The sequence below is a fragment of the Staurois parvus genome, unplaced genomic scaffold (assembly GCF_062004578.1).
Source record: "Staurois parvus isolate SC_StPar_1 unplaced genomic scaffold, SC_StPar_1.0 ptg000607l, whole genome shotgun sequence".
In the NCBI taxonomy this organism is placed as follows: domain Eukaryota; kingdom Metazoa; phylum Chordata; class Amphibia; order Anura; family Ranidae; genus Staurois; species Staurois parvus.
Genome location: NW_028318403.1, coordinates 2,342,707 through 2,366,363, shown reverse-complemented (window position 1 = coordinate 2,366,363; position 23,657 = coordinate 2,342,707). Strand labels below are relative to the sequence as shown.

The 23,657-nt window shown below is 42.1% G+C and overlaps 1 protein-coding gene across 1 annotated transcript in view; it reads right to left on the bottom strand.

Annotated features, from left to right (window-relative positions):
- The window catches only part of LOC149449705 (cytochrome P450 2D15-like), a 61,406-nt gene that overhangs the window by 34,316 nt on the left and 3,433 nt on the right, over positions 1-23,657 (bottom strand). Inside the window, exons 2-4 of the mRNA XM_089692867.1 lie at positions 5,859-6,021; positions 5,091-5,243; positions 168-334 (exon numbers count right to left, since the gene is read on the bottom strand). Of these exons, the coding sequence (XP_089548993.1) occupies positions 168-334; positions 5,091-5,243; positions 5,859-6,021 (483 nt within the window). The remainder of the gene's footprint in view (positions 1-167; positions 335-5,090; positions 5,244-5,858; positions 6,022-23,657) is intronic.

The window sequence follows — 23,657 nt, the reverse complement described above, 5'->3', positions numbered from 1 at the left end:
AGGTATATTTGTTTTTAGCAGACCTAAAAATTATTTTAAGGGTTCCTCTCTGGGGAAAAGATTGTGAAAGGATATTTTAGTGTATTATTATTTCAAGGGCAAATAATTGTCCCTACATCACAGTAACTTTAAAAGGTTAATAAATATTGTCCCAAGAAAAGAAATACCTGAGCCCGAAACCCAGTTATCATCTTCATGTGTTCATGAACAAATTTGAACAAAGGTATATCTCTGAGTGTTGGATCATCGTAGTCATAACGCCTCCCAAATACGATGGCGCAAATTATGTTGGACATGGCATTGTCAAGGGCAAAGTGTGGGTCATACAGAGTATCTGAAAAATACCAACAATTGTCAGTAAGCAGGTGGGAACATACTATATCAGCAATCCAATCATTATCGCATGTCTTATTATAATTAATCTGATTTATCAACCAGGAACAAACTAACATTTAGCCAAACTGGACCCCATTGCCAGAAAGATGATGTTGGTATGATGTTACCATTGACTAACTGAAGAACCATGAGAAAGGCTTCTAAACAAAGTCCTGATGGGTTGGGACACCATGTTAGTAGTTTCATGTTAAATATCATCATCTTTGAAATGGACTTTGTGCACAAGGATCATTGTATAAATAACCACGTCATTGTATAAATAACATAGTATCAATGGTATAGATGTAACTGTACAGAACAGGTACCCTAATGACAAAAATTGTTGGAAATCACAAAGCTGGTAAGATCAACAATTCAAACATAAAGATATCTAAGCTTGAAGAAATATTTTCACATTATGTTTTCATATATATATATATATATATATATATATATATATATATACAGTGCTCAGCATATCAGCATAAATTAGTACACCCCAACAGATTTGTCAGAAATCCTTTACTTTCTTTTCAGAATCAACATTTTCTATGGGACACTATACTACAAAATACTTCCACAAATGCAGGCTATTGATTGCAAACAAGATTTGTTAATTTGCACACAAAAGATTATTTTTCCTGACAAATTAATTCAAGATAATGTTGCAAAAATTAATACACCCCAATGAAAGTCTTAGGAGCAATGCTAAATTTTAGACAACAAAATCCTAATTAACATAAATTCAGCTACAGGTGAGTCTAACTGTTCATTAACCACGTGCCACTTACCGGGCACTTTTACCCCCTTTCTGCCCAGACTAATTTTCAGCTTTCAGTGATCTCATACTTTGAATGAAAATTGCACGTTCATGCAACACTGTACCCAAACTAAATTTTTATCATTTTGTTTGAGACAAATAGAGCTTTCTTTTGGTGGTATTTAATCACCACTGTGGTTTTTATTTTTTGATAAACAAACTAAAAAAGACCAAAGATTTTGAAAAAAAAGGTTTTTCTTAGTTTCTGTTATAAAGTTTTGTAAATAAGTAATTTTTCTCCTTCACTGATGGGCACTGATAGGCTGCACTGATGAGCACCGATGGGCACTGATGAGGCTGCACTGATAGGCAGCACTGATAGGCACTGTTAGGTGGCACTGTTGGGCAGCACTGATAGGCAACACTGATGGGCACTGATTCAACTGATAGACACTGATGGGCAGTGATTCAACTGATGGGCACTGATTGTCAGCACAGATGGGCACTATTGGCCACACTGATGAGGCTACACTGATCACGAGGACACTGATGAGCAGTGCCCTGATGATCAGTGTAGATGTCCCCCTGCGAAATGCCAGTTACCAGCTCTCCTCCACGCTGTCAGCGTGAGGAGATGACTGCCAATAACCGGCATTTCCAATTTACCAGGTGATCAGCTGTGATTGGACACAGCTGGTTACATGGTAAAAGCGGCTGTGATTGGCCCGTTCCTTACTCATGTGATCAGTTGTGTCTGAAGGACACAGAAATCATGGATCACGCGCAGTGTGTGCCCCAGACGTTCATGGACGTCCTCCCAGAACTAGCTGAGTGTTCTGTAGCCATCTTTTGGCTATAGCGTGGTCGGGAACTGGTTAAACAGGTGTCCAGCAGACAGTTGATTATAAAAGGGCATTACTTAACAAGGAAAACCCCTTCCAATTTCATGCTGTCAGCAATGGCACTTCATAGAAGAGAAATGTCACAAGGACTAAGAAAGAAAGGTTAAGGCTGCAAGAAGATCAGCAAAGCTGTACTTATCAGTCAGAATACTGTAGCAAAAGTGATACAAATTTAACAAAGATGGAACTGCAACCACCTCACAAAGACGTCCAGGCCATCCATGGACATTAACACCATGACAGGAGCGTCTTCTGATGAGAAGGGCTAAAGAAAATCGCCATGCAAGTTCACTTCAGTTAGCTAAAGTAGTAGAAAGCCAAACTGGGTTTGATTGTTTCCTGTGACACAATACGGCATACACTGCACAGGAATGGCATGCATGGGTGTCATCCACGAAGGAAGCCTCTCCTAAAGCCCATGCACAAAAAAGCCCACCTGGAATTTGCCAGGGCCCATGCTGAAAAATAAGAAGGCTACTGGGACTTTACTCTGGAGTAATGAAACCAAGATAAATGTTTTTGGAACTGATGGTTTCAAAAATTGTGTGGAGCCTCAAAGGTGAGGAATACAAAGAAAAATGCATGGTGGCTACAGTGAAACATGGTGGTGGCAGTGTCCTTCTGTGGGGCTGCATGAGTGTTGCTGGCTGCATTTCATTGATGGTATCATGAATTCACAGGTGTACTACTCTATTTTGATAGAGAAGATGCTACCATCACTCCGTGCCCAACATGACAATGATCCAAAACACACATCTAAGGCCACTGTTGCATTTCTGAAGAAGAACAGGGTGAAAGTGTGGCCAAGTATTTCTTCTGATCTGAACCCAATCAAACACCTATGGGGAATTCTGAAGAGACAAGTTGAGCATCACTCTCCATCCAGGCTCTAAAAGAGGTCATTCTTGAAGAATGAAAAAAGATAGATGTTGCAATTAGTCACCAACTTGTTCATTAAATGCCTAGAAGACTTGGTGCTGTCCTTCAAATTATGGAGGTCATACAAAATACTAGATGAACTAATTTTTTGTTGTGGGGTGTATTCAATTTTGAACCAACTAATTTGAGTAAAACTGAAGATTTTGTAATCTAAGTTATATTATTAACCTTACTGTCATGTAATGAGCTAAACAAATGTCCTATAAAACTCAATGTTGTCAACATTTTGGAAATTGTTCTTGTGTTCATTGAGATATTGATTAAAATCTTACTTCTCTAAAGATATGTACTTATCTATGCTGAGCACTGTATATATATATATATATATATATATATATATATATATATATATCTCAAACAAAGTTAAAAACTGACAAGACAGGTGACAAATCTGGGAGCTTCCACAAGACCAGTGTAGAAGATGGCTATTGAAGTTGATTTAGCAAAATGTACTCAACGCTTGTCTGAAGCATGACTGGTGCCAATGATTAATATGCTGATTTGATCTAATCCACAGACCTACTGCAGTGTCCATTCAAATATAGGAAATCATACCATAAACCAGGCCTGTACTGGGACAAAACATAGGCCTAGACATTTTAGACTGAGCAGCCAATTTCCAGAGGGGGGGTGCAAGGGCATTCGCCGGGGTAGTTGGTGATGGAATATTTATGGAGCCGGTCCTCCGCACTGTAATAAAAAGGGGCAGTGTGATATAAAGGGGACTGCACTGTATTAATTACAGTGCCCCTTTACAGTGCAGTCCCCTTTATATCACACTGCCCCTTTACATTACAGTGCCCCTAGAGATCTAATCACAGTGCCCCCTATATATTCAAAGAGATGGCCCAATCCAGCAAAGAGACATCCCCATATAGCAAAGACGGGATGTCTCTTTGCTGGACAGGGATTTCTCTTTTCTGGATGGGAATGTCCCTTCTTAGACTTGGCTGTCTCTTTGCTGGTTTGGGATGTCTCTTTGCTGAACAGGGATGTCTCTTTTCTGGATGGAGGTATCCCTTCTTGGACTGGGCTGTCTCTTTGTTGGATTGGGATGACTCTTTGCTGGACCCAGCTGGGCAAAGAGACAGCCCAGTCCAGCAAAGAGACAGACCGTCCAGCAAAGAGACAGCCCATCTAGCAAAGATACATCCCCATATAGCAAAGATGGTATGTCTCTTTGCTGGATGGGGATGCCCCTTCTTGGACTGGGCTGTCTCTTTGCTAGATTGGGATGTCTCTTTGCTGGACCCAACTGGGCAAAAGACAGCCCAGTCCAGCAAAGAAACAGCCTGTCCAGCAGAGACAGCCCATTCAGCAAAGAGACAGCCCGTTCAGCAAAGAAACAGCTCCTCCAGCAAAGAGACAGTCCATCCTGCAAAGCGACAGCCGTTCAGCAAAGAGACAGCTCAGACAGCAAAGAGAGAGCCCCTTTAGCAAAGATACAGCTCACCGAGCAAACAGACAGCTCATCCAGAAAAGAGACAGCCCCTCCAGCAAAGAGACAGCTCATCCAGCAGAGAGACAGCCCATCCAGCAGAGACAGCCTCATCCGCCGCCACTACAGACCTGTCACAGTGTGCCGGCGTCCAGCCGAGGAGGTGTCCTTGTGTCAGTGGCACTTCCTGCTTGTCTTCAAGAGCCGTCACTGCCGCTCCTCCTGTTGGCCCTGCTTTGGGCAAAGCCACACAGAGGGAGGTGAGCGACGGCCGTTGTCTGTATTAGCCCCGTCCACAATGCGGTCGCCGCTTACCTCCCCCTGTGCGGCCCAGTCATCTTAAGCCCGGTGGCCCCTGCCCACCAGGCAAATGCTTGGTGTGCCCTATGGTCTGTCCAGGCCTGCTATAAACAATGCTATTTGTAATATCACTGAACATATACAGATTTATATTTGACAGTAAGTTATACATGATTCATTTAGTGCTAGAGAGGATATATATTAACTAAAATGCATAGTTTTAACATGCCTATCTCACTATAATTACCATATATGATTATAACTTTAAAAGTATCAGTAAGACTCATCTGGTTTTGGGTAAATATTTACTGTAATAGTATATTTACTGTAGTAGTATAGGAAATGTATATGTATAAGAGTTATAAAGCAGTCATACCTTTATTCTTCTTTATTTCTCCAATCAGGAATATACATTCTTCACAAATCCTCTCCTCCATGGACTTCCTACCCAGGCCAAAATTCCGCAATGCAGACAGTGTGAAGAGCCTGTGCTGTTTCCATGAGCGGCCATAGCCAGCAAGAAACAAACCTGAGGGAAAAACAGAAAATCAGACAGGTTCAATGCAGGGGTGGCAATATTTTGAAGCATTAATTAAAATATGTGCTTATCTTCAAAAAAGGTTTTGTATATATCCCTACTATTTGTGCCTCAGTTTTGGAAGAACAGGCACCCAACCCTCTTGCTTACATAGCAATAAGGGAGAAGGACCCGGGGAATGGTATGGACCAGGAGGACTGGAAACAAATATGGCAGACCATAGCCCACTGCTCTATGATTACAAATTGGTTATGTGATTGTAATTATTTCCACAACATTTAGACAAGTTCATTCTCACCTCTCATGGCAAATTTCTAGGCACCCTCCTACATATAGGGTTGGAGTGCTCTAAGTTCAAGAATTCTGGGACAGTGTGCACCAAATAATGTATACCATTCTAACATTTTTGTTAGATTACGGCAAAGCAATCTCTGGCAAAGGCACGATGGCCTTCTATTCCCACAATTGCACAGGTGAAGCAAAAGAGGACATGGTTCTTAATCCATGACCTGCAATTTAAGAGGCATTTCCTGTTCAAGGAAAAATTCAACATATCATTTCTTACTTTAACATATAAGCTAGATGATTTTACAATGCCATTCTTACCTCTGCCACCAGAAACAAGTTCATTTAGTCTGTTCTGAGGTCTGTCTGCAAAATCAACACCTTTATTTACTAGAACTTCTTTGAGATCTTTCAGTCCCCGAACTACCACGGCTGGGGTGAACCCCAGGTAGATGCTAAACACTGGTCCGTACACCTTGGAGAACTGACACAGAAATACAATGGTTATGCTATGTACAAAGTATAGTGGAATAATATCAAATAAACAAATAAAACCAGTTCACTGACATTTGAAGGCTATTTAAAAAATGTGGAATACAGCTATATTTAAAAGGAAACGTCACCCTCTATGTTGGCTGGTTTCCAGTCCACCTTCTTATAACTCTAATGTTGGCCACACAGAATTGACAGGAAATTTTTAATTTTATCCAGACTTCAGTCATATAAACAATCAAACCAATCAACATAACCCACCACTAACACTTTAGATTATTGCTCAATGCCGATAGAAATTGGAGGTGATTGGTTACCTTTATCTATTGGTTGGTTTTATGATCAAAAGTTTCTTGGAATTGCATGAAAATTGGATGGTGCTTGGTCCACACCAAAGTATAGGTAAAGCCAAAATATTCAAAAACAACAAGGTGCAACATGGCCTCCTGCTCACCACAGTGACCACTCTGGATTGGATTATCCATTCCACATGTCCAGGAGGTGGAAGGACTGGGGAAAGCTGAGAAGGCTGACTGATTTCCTCCTCATCTAGGCCCACGTTGCAGCCAAAATATTTGTGAGTCTTGCTCTGCACACAGCACAGACCTGTTCTGATGAAGAGAGAGAAACCCACACAGCTCCTCCAGAGGGCCAGTCAGCAATGAGAGGTACTCTCCTTAACCCTGATTTCTTGCTTCTTCTACACCTTCCTTTGGTAGTCCCATCAAATCCAGGAAAAAGATAATGGAGAACCTCTTTGCTGATTTTATTGAGGAAAGACCTATTAAAGTGGCAGTAAAGTCTGTTTTTTTATTTGTACCTACAAGTAAGCCTATGATAAGGCTTACCTGTAGGTACTGTAAATATCTCCTAAACGTGCAACGTTTGGGAGACACTTACTTTTGTAGCAGCACCAGCGCATGTGCTCTGAAGGAATGGCATGCCCATGCACATGCATGGGATTAACATCATCATGGCTAAGCCATTCAAGCCACCAGAGCCCATAACCCAGATGAAGAATCGAGTGAAGATGGAAGCCCTGTCAGCAGTGGCAGCGCACCACTGGAGTGTTTCTTTTTAAGGTAAGTTTTACATAATGTACTAGTATGCAATGCTAGCAGGGGAAATTTTTTAATTTTTTTGCATGATCAGGTTTACTACCACTTTAATGAATTCCTCACCCGTACCCAACAAGATCTGGATACATCCCTTATAGATATGATGATTTCCTTGAGGGCTTCTCTACATTTAAATATAATATTCCTTGTCAATCAGTTTAAAGCAGAAGAGATGGGAGAGAAATTCTCCGTAAACTTTAACAATGTTTCTAGTGCATATCTCCTATGCCTCGCTCTTCTCCCCTACTGCAGCTCTACCACTGCTATTACCAGCAATATGTCTGTCAAAATGCAGCCAGTCCTACATAAAATTATATTGGAAAATAGTCTGAAATTGACATTAAGTAAATAAAATGATACAATTTGTACAATATAATTACAATTTCCTTCTTATTAAATAGGGTGACTTTTGATCTGCAAGTTACATTAGTTTAAGCAACGTACAAGTAAAAAATTTAATTTAAATATATCCATACCCCAATTATTATTGAGCTAACCATTTTCAGGTTAGTCTAGCAACCCTTGCTATTAAACCCTAACCAGGAAGGTTCTCTCTGCTCTGAGCACAAGGATGCTGCAGGATACTGCCAAAGCTCTGAAAACAGTGGTGCCAGCTGTACTGCATTTCCTGCATTCAGCTATGCTATTAAGTGCAATTGTGTGCCATTATTAAAAGTTTACACGTAGGCAGATTGTCTATTTTAGCCTAGTTAGGTGCTGCCCCAGTCAGAGGGGATAGTTAATTGTGTTTCCCAGTTCTTTTCTTGGCTGACTTTTTTGGGTCTAAACCACTGATTCTGGGCAGCACAGTGGCTAAATGGTTAGCACTTCTGCCTGGCAGTACTAGGGTCATTGGTTCAAATCCCAACCACAGCACCACCTGCATGGAGTTTGCATGTTCTCCCTGTTCCTGCGTGGGTTTCCTCCGGGTACTCCGGTTTCCTTCAACACTCCAAAGACACATTGGTAGGTTACTTGGATCCTTTCTAAATTGGCCCTAGTATTTATGAAGGTACGTTAGGGACTTTAGATTGTACACCCCTTGAGGGTTAGGGACTGATGTGAATATACAATATATATATGTGTAAATTGACGGCTCTATATAAGTACCTGAAATAAATAAAAATATTCCTGTGAATATAAAAAGGGAAAGGGGTCTGGATTGAGAGTGTCGTAGTCAGTTCTCACTGCTGATGTCATTGACGGGGTCCATCCTGCCAGTCTGTTGAGCCATGCCTAGTCTGGAATTCCTGATGAGGATTGCCTGGCATTGGAAGCCTGCCACCATGAAGGGGGATTGTTGGGACCTGTAGTCTGATCTGAAAAACACCAGCTGCAGGATACTGTCAAGATGGACTTTTGCCTGTACAGGTATGCTGGGGCAGCCACAAACCTAGTTAAGGATTAGGGACGTTATGCCAAATTATTTAAGTAAAGCTTTTGAAACTTTGTCCTTGCCTGGTCTGAAGTTACTAAAGGGATGTAATGCAAGTAACTGTCACATTTTACACATAGTCTACACAGGGTCAGTAAAGCACATTGGGGTATGAAGACAGCCGTACAAGAGTTAACATGGTGTGGAGTACAAACAAGTTTTTACCAAGGATAAAGGTTTCACCTTCAGCCTGTTGTAAGTGTGTGCTTGTGATAGGTGGGATCTCTTGCAGGAGGGAGTTATTGTTGGTAATCTCTTTGTGAGCGGTCCGTCTCCCATAGCAACAGGAGCAAAGTGGCACCGCAGAGGTCCTTGACCTGTTCATAGGTAAGGAAGAGTGAGAGTTAAGTGAGTGCAAGTGTGTAATCTGCGCTGGGTCACAATGGGATTCCATTCTGTTACTGGGAGTGAGATAGCGGAGATACGCTGGATAGGTGGAGAGGGCAAAGGCTCTGCATGTCCCTCATAAATGCAAAGAATGAAGCAGCAATGTTTATTATGTCAAGAGAGTCAAGTCATCTGTTTGAGTAAAGGTATCCCATGTGTAAGGCAGTGACCCTGTTCAAGGTGTCTAGTGTAGCCTAGAAGAACCCACCCCAAGGTAGGCCTTCCATGTGACCCATACTTGGCACCCAACTAGGAGGGGAACATGGAAGTATTGTCACCTTCTACCCCACCAACGCACCTTACATACATGTTCACTAATGCACTTGATCTCCACCCAACAGCAGAACTACAGTCCTGGACTGATTGAGAGAGCTTAGCACAGGAGCATATGTTTAGATACAAAACCACTGAAAACTAATACTGGGGGTTTAATATCAATTCACTGACAACCAATGTTGGGGGGTGGGGGGATTATAATTACAGCCTGCCACTGACCACCAATGCAGGGGTTATAATTAGACCCTGCCACTGACCACAAATGCTGGGGGGGAGGATTATTATCACAGTCTGCCAATAACCACCACTGCTAAAGTGGGGTTTTTATTACAACCTGCTACTGACCACCAGTGCAGGGGGGATATCTCCCTTGCACTAAGACCAAACCGATTAATTGCAAACAGTCCTCCATCTGCTGCTCCCCTGGCCACAGTCATTAACACTGAAGTGCTCAGAGCAGAGACCTGGGTTTATAACCACCTATATCACTTCTACATTAAAGCCTAGAAGTTTCTGTACAATTTTAATTGTTATCCCCTGGAAATCCTCCTAAAAACTCGCACTCATCTGGTATGACACGCCATCATCTTTATGTTGGTGCTCCAAGGGCATTGAATTGATACCTGCTCTAACAGTTAAATTGTTTGATACCTTATTATCTAACTTTTTTTACTACAAAGCCAGAAGTTTCATTTTTTACAATATCACTATATTTACTCTATCCCTAAGATCCAAATTCTAATCTCTATGATGGCCTGACAATACATCCGGCCTTCAAACATATCTTCACACTTCAGAATCTCTTTCACGCCAAAGTCTCCTTTGCTAATTGCATTTCCAAAATTGGGAGCGGGCCTAATATCCCCTTACAGTTCCACACTCTCATAAAGGCTACATGCCATATAAACAAAATCCTTTGCATCTTGTTGCTCTAACCATTGGAAATCCTTCTACATAACATTGATTATCCTCCCAAAAACTCACACCTTATTACTCCATACCATGTGATGATCTCCTCCATCTCCAACCCATCTTTTGTTGGTGAGACTAAAGACAATCTGGACATCTCCTGCAAGTATTTTGGTCCTGGACATGTTTGACCAGCTTCTGAAAGCCAGTCTTCTCAACAAATTTCTTTAGCCACCAGATTCTTTTTGAAACCTACCCCACAGCTGGCTCTACTGAACCTTGGGATTGACAATGTGCCTCCCACTATTAGGGTACTGTATTTATCCTTTATATAGACATGAGACAACGTATCATTAGAAACCATAAAAACAATTCTTCCTCAAATTTAATGTAACTGATACTTAAAGCGGAGTTCCACTCACTCTGTAAAAAAAATAAAAGTCTGCAGCTACAAAAACTGTAGCTGTTAACTTTTAAAAAACAGCCACTCACCTGTCCCACGATCCCACGTTGCCCCCGCCGCAGCCCGTTTCAGGTGCCAGCATCTTCAGTGTGGGCACCCGGCTGTGAAATCTTGCGGCTTCGCAGCTGGGTGCCCACTGCGCATGCACGAGTAGCGCTGCACTTCCTGAATGGCCCCGATGTCCTCTGGGACCTGTCACGTGTCCTACAGGACTTCGGGGAGGGAGGGTAGGAGGACTTCCGTTTCCGATCACCTAGGCGATTGCAGCGGAAATAAGAACTGGTACCTGTCAAATTCGGGAACCCATTCCCCCCCTCTCCCCAAAGGGGCCAATCCTTAATGGGGGGCGGGGGACCAATCTTTAAAGTGGAACTTCCCCTTTTGGGTGGAACTGTTTAATATCAATATACAGGGTAACTTTGGAAGAATGCTAGCATTCTTCCGCTCCTGAACAACAAAAGTGGGACACTGGGATCTATCCAAGAAACAATTTTTCTTTCTCAGTAGATGCTCTTCCAGGCTTAGTCAGTTTGTGTTAGTATATGGGATCAGACAACCCATTACATGTTTTTCTCCCCCTTTCCATCACCCCTCTCCCTAGTAAACCCCTCAGCCATTTTACTTTATTAACTAATTTACAGTATATGATGCTTAACAGTTGCTCTGGACTTGCTATTATCCTCCAACCATTTCAGCGTTCTGAATTTCAAGTTTGACATTTCTGTAATAGTCTGTGATAGTCTGTGAACTGTTATTTTTCAATATATTTAACATCACCTAAAAATATACAGTTGAAACTTGAAAAATTAGAATATCGTGCAAAAGTTAATTTATTTCAGTAATGCAACTTAAAAGGTGAAACTAATATATGAGATATACTCATTACATGCAAAGGAAGATAGTTCAAGCTGTGATTTGTCATAATTGTGATGATTATGGCTTACAGCTCATGAAAACCCCAAATCCACAATCTCAGAAAATTAGAATATTGTGAAAAGGTGCAATATTCTAGGCTCAAAGTGTCCCACTCTAATCAGCTAATTAAGCCATAACACCTGCAAAGGGTTCCTGAGCCTTTAAATGGTCTCTCAGTCTGGTTCAGTAGGAATCACAATCATGGGAAAGACTGCTGACCTGACAGTTGTGCAGAAAACCATCATTGACATCCTCCATAAGGAGGGAAAGCCTCAAAAGGTAATTGCAAAATAAGTTGGATGTTCCCAAAGTGCTGTATCAAAGCACATTAATAGAAAGTTATGTGGAAGGGAAAAGTGTGGAAGAAAAAGGTGCACAAGCAGCAGGGATGACCGCAGCCTGGAAAGGATTGTCAGGAAAAGGCCATTCAAAAGTGTTGGGGACTTTCACAAGGAGTGGACTGAGGCTGGAGTCAGTGCATCAAGAGCCACCACACACAGACGGATCCTGGACATGGGCTTCAAATGTCGTATTCCTCTTGTCAAGCCGCTCCTGAACAACAAACAACGTCAGAAGCGTCTTACCTGGGCTAAAGAAAAACAGACCTGGTCTGTTGCTCAGTGGTCCAAAGTCCTCTTTTCTGATGAGAGCAACTTTTGCATCTCATTTGGAAACCAAGGACCCAGAGTATGGAGGAAGAATGGAGAGGCACACACTGCAAGATGCTTGAAGCCCAGTGTGAAGTTTCCACAGTCTGTGTTGGTTTGGGGAGCCATGTCATCTGCTGGCAGCTGTCTACCAGGAGATTTTGGAGCACTTCATGCTTCCTTCTGCAGACAAGCTTTATGGGGATGCTGACTTCATTTTCCAGCAGGACTTGGCACCTGCCCACACTGCCAAAAGCACCAAAACCTGGTACAATGACCGTGGGATTACTGTGCTTGATTGGCCAGCAAACTCGCCTGACCTGAACCCCATAGAGAATCTATGGGGCATTGCCAAGAGAAAGATGAGAGACATGAGACCGAACAATGCAGAAGAGCTGAAGGCCGCTATTGAAGCATCCTGGTCTTCCATAACACCTCAGCAGTGCCACAGGCTGATAGCTTCCATGCCACGCCGCACTGAGGCAGTAATTGATGCAAAAGGGGCCCAACCAAGTACTGAGTACATATGCATGCGTATACTTTTCATAGGTCCGATATTGTTTTATGTACAATCCTTGTTTTATTGATTGCATGTAATATTCTAATTTTCTGAGATTGTGGATTTGGGGTTTTCATGAGCTGTAAGCCATAATCCTCACAATTATGACAAATCACGGCTTGAACTATCTTGCTTTGCATGTAATGAGTCTATTTCATATATTAGTTTCACCTTTTAAGTTGCATTACTGAAATAAATGAACTTTTGCACGATATTCTAATTTTTCAAGTTTCACCTGTACTAAAATGCCTAATACTAAAATATATGTAAATGCTTAATGAAGATGTAATGTGTTAAATTAATAAAAAAAAAAAAAAACTAAAAAAAAACATCCTTTATCTTGTCAAAGAGATGTTGCAAGCTGGTTCCCTCCTCAATATCGTGCTGCTTTTTCTTTCCTAGCAATGGGATTATGTCTTCTGCTGAATACTTAGTTGATCCCTTTGAGCAAAAGATGTTCTTTGAACAAAACTGTCATAAGGTGAGAACACAACAAGCTGACAGGAGGGTGGGGTGGGGGACACCGAAGCATGGCTTTAAAAAGTATGACAATTATCTGACAGCAGGCTGTAATGCAAGGTCATGGTAATTTACAGCTTATCTAGTTCCCACGGCCTTTACTGATATAACTGGTCTTACAAATCATGTCGCTGCACCCAATAACCTTTTCATATAGAGATACACAGAAAACACACCATTAGGGGTTTGCATGGAAATGTCAACATTGGGTGCCTGCCTGGTATTTATTTTCTCTTGCACTTGGAGCAAAACATCTCCGTCTTTCCAGTGGTTTGGTGTTGTAGCACATATTTCTATCAGTGTCTATTAACCGCTTGCCGCCCTGCCACTGTGTTTATACGTGTGCAGGGCGGCAGTGGAGCGCAAAACCACGTTTAAAAACGGGTTCCGCGCTCCCGACACTTTCGCGGGCAGGGGGCGCGCGCGCGCGCGCCCGCCGACCCGCGGGTGATCCGATTCGATCCAGGAGGGATCAATCATTAGATTTCAGCCAGTGATTTCTGGCTGAAATCGGATGATCGGTCCCTGTCCTATCCTGTCCTGTGTTGATATTTACACAGGGCAGGATATGATGTCATTCTTCTCTGCCTGGACACATTCCGTTCCAGACAGAGAAGAAGAGACATTTAAACGTGAGTAAAACACTACACTAACAGTTAGAACACACTCTAGGACACATTTAACCCCCTGATTGCCCCCCCCCAGTTAACCCTTCACTGCCCTGTCACCAGTGTACCTGATCAGTGAAGCGATTTTTATTGATCACTGTATCAGTGTCGCTGGCGACTTCCAATAGTGCTAGCGCCCCTCCCAGATAGCGCCAGTTTGCCCCCCAGTACACCAATAAAGCCATTTAACCCCTTAATTTCCCCCCCCACCCCCCCAGTTAACCCCTTAACTGCCCTGTCACCAGTGTCACTGATCAGTGAAGCGATTTTTACTGATCACTGTATCAGTGTCGCTGGCGACTTCCGATAGTGTTAGCGCCCCTCCCAGATAGCGCCAGATTGCCCACTAATACACCAGTAGTCCCGTCTAACCCCTTGATCGCCCCCCCCCCCCCCTGAGTTGACCCCTTCACTGCCCTCTCACCAGTGTCACTGATCAGTGAACCAATTTTTACTGATCACTGTATCAGTGTCGCTGGCGACTTCCGTTAGTGTTAGCGCCCCTCCCAGATAGCGCCAGATTGCCCGCTAATACACCAGTAGTCCCGTCTAACCCCTTGATCGCCCCCCCCCCCTCCCCGAGTTGACCCCTTCACTGCCCTGTCACCAGTGTCACTGATCAGTGAACCAATTTTTACTGATCACTGTATCAGTGTCGCTGGCGACTTCCGTTAGTGTTAGCGCCCCTCCCAGATAGCGCCAGATTGCCCGCTAATACACCAGTGATCCCGTCTAACCCCTTGATCGCCCCCCCCCCCCCTCCCCCCTGAGTTGACCCCTTCACTGCCCTGTCACCAGTGTCACTGCTCAGTGAACCAATTTTTACTGATCACTGTATCAGTGTCGCTAGCGACTTCCAATAGTGTTAGCGCCCCTCCCAGATAGCACCAGTTTGCCCGCTAGTACACAGATAATCACATTTGACCCCTTGATTGCCAGGAACACGCTTACTTGCACGCTAAACCTTCATTGCTAGTATAGTGTCTGATTGGATCAATATCTTTGATCAGATCAGCGCTATACCAGCATTCACATTACTTTAGTATCCCCAAAAACGCAGTGTTAGCGGGATCAGCCCCAACACCTGCCAGCACCTGCGTTTAGCCCCTACGCCCCCCCCCTTCTCCCCCGGCAAGTGCAGTGTCAGTAGATAACTGTCACTTGATACATATTACACACAAAACCGCAGTGTTCACAGAATCAGGCCTGATATCTGTTAGCACTTGTCGGTAAATTTTTTGTAGCGGTTCAAGCAGTCCCTGACAGCCAGGCGCTCTTTTTCCCGTGAGTCGCACTAGGTACCTGTAAATTTAGTGGCCAAAATGTCTAAGCAAAGGTACACTAGTGAAGAGGCCTATAGGATTCTGAGCATGTCAAGTGAGAGCGAAGGGGAAGACTCACTGGCAGAATCAGGCTCAGAATACGAACCTATAGACAGCAGCGGCACCCTGACAGCTAGCTCAGGCGACGAGGAAGTGGTCCCTGCTAAGGTCAGGCGTACCCGATCCCATTCACAGGTTGCTGAGGTGGTACAAATGCATGATGACTCTCATATGCAGCAGAGTGCCAGTACTAGTGCCGCAGTATCTTTTGGTGAACTGGCGAGCACCAGCGGCCTAGTACGTCCTGGTCGTAGGCATACCAGCACTGCAGTATCACTTGGTGACGTGGCGAGTCCCATAAGTGCAGTACAAGCTGGTGCGGTGGCGAGCACAAGTAGTGTCCCGCGGCCACCAAGAATTCGCAGACAGGCCCGTAGAGCCCCTAGTGTCCTTCCGGATGTGCTTGCAAATCCCGATTGGCAGCCCACAAATTCTGCAGCACCCGTACTTCCCCCATTCAGTGCCCAACCCGGAATTCAGGTGGAAACAGCAAATTTAAATACTCCCCTTAATTTTTTTGAGCTGTTTTTCACAGAAGATCTTTATGCATTGATTGTGGATCAAAGCAATTTATATGCACGCCAATTTATCGCCGCCAACCCAAATTCAAACCTTGCCAGACCATTCGCATGGAAACCCATTACGGTTTCCGAATTTAAAGTTTTTTTGGGCCTAACCCTCAACATGGGCATTAATGATAAAAATCAATTGCGGTTGTATTGGTCCACCGACCCTCTTGTTCACATGCCCGTGTTCTCTGCTGCCATGGCCAGGCATAGATATGAGAGTATAATGCGTTTTATGCACTTCTACGACAACTCACTCAGTCGTCCTCGGGGTGACCCTGAATTTGACCGGCTCCACAAAATTCGGCCCCTCGTAAATCACTTTAACCAAAAATTTGCAGATGTGTATACTCCCCAGAAAAACATCTGCATCGATGAGTCCCTCATTCAATATTCTGGCCGCCTTGTAATCAAACAATATCTCCCCAGCAAGCGTGCCAGATATGGGATCAAGATGTATAAGACCTGTGAGAGGGCAACAGGCTATACATGTAAGTTTCGGATTTATGAGGGAAAAGATAGTTACTTGGAGCCCCCCGGATGCCCAGACTACATGGGGAGCAGTGGCAAGATAGTTTGGGACTTGGCGTCATCCTATTTCCACATGGGGTACCACTTATACGTGGACAATTTTTATTCAAGCGTGCCACTATTTAGACATTTGTTCAATTTGGGAATTTGCACATGTGGCACTGTGCGATCTAATCGCCGAGGCTTCCCCCAACGGCTTGTAAATACCCGTCTTAAAAAGGGGGAAAAAGCCTGCTTGAGAAATGAAGAATTGCTCGCAGTGAAGTGGAAGGACAAACGGGATGTTTACCTCCTGTCTTCCATTCATGCAGATACGACCGTCCAAATTACCACGGCAACTGGTGTTGTTGAGAAGCCCCTCTGTGTCCACGATTATAACCTTAACATGGGAGGGGTGGACTTCAATGACCAGATGATGCAGCCGTATTTAGTTTCCCGAAAATCCAAACGCTGGTACATAAAAGTGTCAGTTTATTTATTTCAATTGGCTCTATATAATGCTTTTGTTCTCTATAAAGCAACTGGACATAGTGGATCATACCTAAATTTCCAGTTAGAGAACATCAGGGCCCTTTTGTATCCAGAAGGTGCTGTGCCCCAAATCCCTCTCCCAGATGCAGTTAGCCGTCTGCATGAGAGACATTTTCTCGATACCATTCCTGGTACCCCAACCCAAAGAAGACCCCAAAAAAGATGTCGTGTCTGCAGCAAACGTGGAATTAGGCGTGACAGCCGCTATTGTTGTCCCTCCTGTCCTGGCCAACCTGGCCTCTGCATCAAGCCCTGCTTCCGCCTCTACCATACACTAGTGAACTATTAGTATAGGGTACAGCACGGCACAGATCAGGGCACATTTACACAGGGTCTCAAAAGATGTTCGGTAGTCAGGAAACTGGCTATCGCATTTGGAGAGACCCTACCAGCTGTTTAAATGTTTGAAGTTTAGAAAAAAAAGTTAAAAAAAATAAAAAAATAAATAAAAGTACAAATACCCCCCAAAAAAATAAAAAAATGTAAAAACCAAAAATAGTTATAGTTTTTTTTGTTGTTGTCATTTTTGTGATTGTTCGACTTTCACTGGTTTATTGTTGTTTTATTGTTAACCATTTCTGTTTGCAGGAATGCTTTCAGCTGCAGCGCTGACCTGTTTATTCTGACAGCAACAGGAACTTGCTCTCAGAATAGACATAAGTCAGCGTGAGCAGCGCTGTTGGATGAGATTTTTCATCCGCAGTTATAAAAAACAGAATATATGCCAAAGCATGGGGGCCTGGGGTGGCCTGTGGGTGGATGGCCCCTATGCTTCGGCATATATATTTTATATTTGTTGGCACATTTCATGTGTGCCCACCATTAGAAGTGGGTGGATTGAGGGAGGTTTCTAATGGTGGGCATACCACCACACACTTTTCCTTATAAAGTTGTTTTATTGAGTTTATGTTTTATTGTTAACCATTGTTGATTTTTTTGCAGGAACGTCAAACTGCAGCACTGACCTGTTTATTCTGACAGCAACAGGGTCTTGCTTTCAGAATAGACATAAGTAGGTGTGTGCAGTGCTGTCGGATGAGATTTTTCATCCGCAGTTAAAAAAAAGAGAATATATGCCAAAGCATGGGGGCCTGGGGTGGCCACTGGGTGGATGGCCCCTATGCTTCGGCATATATATTTTATATTTGTTGGCACATTTCATATGTGCCCACCATTAGAAGTGGGTGGATTGAGGGAGGTTTCTAATGGTGGGCATACCACCACACACTTTTCATTATAAAGTTGTTGAGTTTATGTTTTATTGTTAACCCTTGTTGATTTCTTTGCAGGAACGTCAAACTGCAGCACTGACCTGTTTATTCTGACAGCAACAGGGTCTTGCTTTCAGAATAGACATAAGTAGGTGTGTGCAGTGCTGTCGGATGAGATTTTTCATCCGCAGTTAAAAAAAAGAGAATATATGCCAAAGCATGGGGGCCTGGGGTGGCCACTGGGTGGATGGCCCCTATGCTTCGGCATATATATTTTATATTTGTTGGCACATTTCATATGTGCCCACCATTAGAAGTGGGTGGATTGAGGGAGGTTTCTAATGGTGGGCATACCACACACTTTTTCTGGCAGAGATTTCTTCTCTTTTTTTTCATTCAGCCCACAGGCTGCATAAAGAAAAAAAGAACATAGCATATACACCCAACAAGGACCAGTGACGTACTGGTACATCACTGGACTTTGAATGGTTATACCAGGGTGATGCCTGCAGCTGCAGGCATCATCCTGGTTTTATTTTTTTCAGCCGGAAATGGGCTTTCATGTAAAAGCATTCCTAGTGGTTAATTAGCTGCAGAATTGCCTTTACAAGCAGCGGGAGAAAATGGCCCCCCCTCCCCCTCCCTGAGATTTGCTTTCCAAAAAGGGGTAATTTGGGGGTGTTTGTTCTATCCTGGTATTTTAGCACCTCAAGAGATGTGATGGGCGGTCAGAAAGTAAAAGCTGTGTAAATTTCAAATTATCTATACCATAGTTTGTAGACGCTATAACTTTCACACAAAGCAATCAATATACACTTATTGGGATTTTTTTTACCAAAAACATGTAGCAGAATACATTTTGGCTGAAATTTATGACTAACTTTGAGTTTACGATATATTTTTTATAGCTGAAAGTAGAAAAAATTGTTTTTTTTTCAAGATTTTCGTGTTTTTTTGTTTATAGCGCCAAAAATAAAAAGCGCACAGGTGATCAAATACCACCAAAAGAAAGCTCTATTTGTGTGAAAAAAAGGACGTAAATTTCGATTGGGTACAGCATTGCATGACCGCGCAATTATCATTTGAATTAGTGCAGCGCTGTATAGCAAAAAAAGGCATAAATTACAGTATCTATACCATAGTTTGTAGACGCTATAACGTTCACACAAAGCAATCAATATACACTTATTGGGATTTTTTTTACCAAAAACATGTAGCAGAATACATTTTGGCTGAAATTTATGACTAACTTTGAGTTTACGATATATTTTTTATAGCTGAAAGTAGAAAAAATTGTTTTTTTTTCAAGATTTTCGTGTTTTTTTGTTTATAGCGCCAAAAATAAAAAGCGCACAGGTGATCAAATACCACCAAAAGAAAGCTCTATTTGTGTGAAAAAAAGGACGTAAATTTCGATTGGTTACAGCATTGCATGACCGCGCAATTATCATTTGAATTAGTGCAGCGCTGTATAGCAAAAAAAGGCATAAATTACAGTATCTATACCATAGTTTGTAGACGCTATAACGTTCACACAAAGCAATCAATATACACTTATTGGGATTTTTTTTACCAAAAACATGTAGCAGAATACATTTTGGCTGAAATTTATGACTAACTTTGAGTTTACGATATATTTTTTATAGCTGAAAGTAGAAAAAATTGTTTTTTTTTCAAGATTTTCGTGTTTTTTTGTTTATAGCGCCAAAAATAAAAAGCGCACAGGTGATCAAATACCACCAAAAGAAAGCTCTATTTGTGTGAAAAAAAGGACGTAAATTTCGATTGGGTACAGCATTGCATGACCGCGCAATTATCATTTGAATTAGTGCAGCGCTGTATAGCAAAAAAAGGCATAAATTACAGTATCTATACCATAGTTTGTAGACGCTATAACGTTCACACAAAGCAATCAATATACACTTATTGGGATTTTTTTTACCAAAAACATGTAGCAGAATACATTTTGGCTGAAATTTATGACTAACTTTGAGTTTACGATATATTTTTTATAGCTGAAAGTAGAAAAAATTGTTTTTTTTTCAAGATTTTCGTGTTTTTTTGTTTATAGCGCCAAAAATAAAAAGCGCACAGGTGATCAAATACCACCAAAAGAAAGCTCTATTTATGTGAAAAAAAGGACGTAAATTTTGATTAGGTACAGCATTGCATGACCGCGCAATTATCATTTGAATTAGTGCAGCGCTGTATAGCAAAAAAAGGCATAAATTACAGTATCTATACCATAGTTTGTAGACGCTATAACGTTCACACAAAGCAATCAATATACACTTCTTGGGATTTTTTTTACCAAAAACATGTAGCAGAATACATTTTGGCTTAAATTTATGACTAACTTTGAGTTTACGATATATTTTTTATAGCTGAAAGTAGAAAAAATTGGTTTTTTTTCAAGATTTTCGTGTTTTTTTTGTTTATAGCGCCGAAAATAAAAAGCGCACAGGTGATCAAATACCACCAAAAGAAAGCTCCATTTGTGTGAAGAAAAGGACGTAAATTTTGTTTGGGTACAGCATTGCATGACCGCGCAATTATCATTTGAATTAGTGCAGCGCCAAACAGCAAAAAAAGGCCTGGTCATTAAGGGGGGTAAATCCTCTGGGGCTCAAGTGGTTAATCAGATTAGCTATTGTTAACTAGGTGCATATTTTCATGGCAACTGTGCTTCCTAAAAAAAAAAACATTGGGGTTGATTTACTAAAACTAGAGCAGCTGTTCATGGTAGCCAATCAGCTTCTAACTTCAGCTTCTTAGATTAACCGCTTAAGGACCGCCCTATAGCAGATATACTGCTACAGGGCGGCACCTGTGCGCAAAATCACATCTGATCACATACATGATTTTGCATTTCCGGGTAGGGGGCACACGCAAGCTGCGCACACGCCCTACCCGCACCATCATTCGCGGCCGTGGATGTCAATAAGTACCCGCCGGCGCCCGGTGATTACCGAGCATCACCGACAGAGAGGAAGATTGTTTTGTTTACAAACAATCTTCCTCCCTGTGAGCTTAAGCACACTGCTCAGAATGGCTGTGCACAGTACAGCACTCCCGATCAGTGTGCTTACAGTGAAACACACCCCCCCGCCCCCTGGTAAAACACTCCCAGCACACAGTTAACCCTTTGATCGCCCCTCACATTAACCCCTTCCTGCCCAGTGCCATTAGTACAGTGTCAGTGTTTTATTTAGCACTGATCACTGTATTGGTGTCACTGGGGTGTCAGTGACACCAAGTTAGTTCCCCCCCAGTGTCAAAATGTCCGTCGCAGTCCCACTAAAAGCCGCTGATTGTCACCATTACTAGGAGAAAGAAAAAATCCCATTATCTGTACCGCCATTTACAAACGCTATAACTTTCACGTAAACCAGTTAATTTACACGTATTGGGATTTTTTTTGCAAAGACATGTTGCAGAATACATTTTGGCCTAAATTTATGACCAAATGTGATTTTTTAACCATTTCAATACCGGGCAATTTTACACCTTTCTGCCCAGGCCAGTTTTCACGTTTCAGCGCTCTCACACTTTGAATGACAATTGCGCGGTCATACAACATTGTATCCAAACTAAAATTTTATCATATTCTTCACACAACTAGAGCTTTCTTTTGGTGGTATTTAATCACCGCTGGGGTTTTTATTTTTTGCTAAATTAACAAAAAAAGACCAAAAATTGTTTTTAAAAAAACACGTTTTTCTTTGTTTCTGTTATAAAAGTTTACAAATAAATAATTGTTCTTCATAAATTTAGGCCGAGATGTATTCTGCTACATGTCTTTGGTGAAAATAACCCAAATTAGGATGTATTTTTTAGTTTGTAGGAAAGTTATAGAGTTCACAAACTATTCTATAGATCTGAAAATTGATCAATCCTGAAGTACTGACAGCCAATCTAATTTCTTGAGGTCCAAGAATGTCAGAACAGTACAGATATCCCCAAATGACCCCTTTTTGCAGAGTAGACAGTCCGACGTACTTCATAAGAGGCATGGCGAGTTTTTTGAAGTTGTATTTTTTTTGTCATAATTTTTCGGAAAATTAAAAAATTAAAAAAATTATTTTCACTATTTTTTTTTTACATACTGTCACCAGTGCAGTACAGCGTCATCCTATAACTGGCATGGCGGTGATCAGGGACACTGACTGGTGACAGTGTGAAAATAAATTATATATATATATTTTTTTATTATTATTTTTACATTTTTATTACATTTTTTTTATTTTTTTAAGATTTTTTTTTCATATTTTACTATGACCAAAGTAGTACAATGTTACCATAGTAACATTGTACTACTTTGGGGAAGTGATCAGTATTTTTTTTTTAATTTAAAGAATTACTTTGCTATAAGCAAGCATTTACCTGAATGAAATCGATTCATTCAGGTTTTTTTTTTTTTTGTTTTTTTTTTTTTGTGCTTAGCTGTGATTTGGCCACAGCTGATCACATGACATGTGCATGTGACCTGCTGTGACCATTCACAGCTAGGCACTAGTATACAATGGATGGCATGAATGAAGCCATCCATTGTATACAACTGTCATGTGACCTGCTATGATTGGTCACAGCAGGCCACATGGTACCGGCAACGGGGGCCGGTACTCAGATCTGTCATCGGCCGTGTCCGAGGTACACGGCCAGTGACAGATCGCGCCGCTGCATGGTTCTCCACCGCGCGAACTGCGCCAAATGGCGTGCACCCGGAAAGCTGGAGCATTTTTGCAGCCACCAAATGGGCGGCTAATGGTTAAACATTTTTACTGGACATGTGTAATAGCAAAAATGAAAAAAAAAATCGTTTTTTTTTCAAAATTGTCAGTCTTTTTTTGCGGAAAAAATAAAAACCGCACAGGCGATAAAATACCACCAAAAGAAAGCTCAATCTGTGGGAACAAAGGACGTAAATTTCATTTGGGTGCAGCGTTGCATGATCGTGCAATTGTCAGTTAAAGTAACGCAGCGCCTTCACGCAAAAAATGGCCTGGTCAGGAAAGGGAGGAAATCCTCTGGAGGGCAAGTGGTTAAAGTTTTACTAAACCCACAACAGTAAAATCAGTCTGTATATGCACAAAAGCATGTTTGTTATACTCACTGTGGACCCTAAGGGGTTAATCCTCTGCTGTGTGTAAAAAGGCTGTTTGATCCTGTCTTCTCTGATCCTCCCCTTCTTTTACTCACTCTGTACATGCTCAGTTTGGTGTGTATTGCTAGAGAGTTTTTTTTCTTTGGGAGGGTGCATGTGATCAGCACAGAGCCAATCAGCACTGTCCAAACAGAGGGTCACGGGCCATGCAGCCTCATAGGACAGAAGAAGGAGAGTGTAAACTACTCCTACAAGCTTTAACAAGTGCTCAGCCAGACACTGATAGAAGTCACAAGACTGCTCTGACTGCTGATGAGAAAAGGTATTTAGCAGTTCATATAACAACAGGTGACAGGTCCCAGAAGACTACAGGTGGCCATTCACAAAGCACAGCGCTTCTTGTGCAT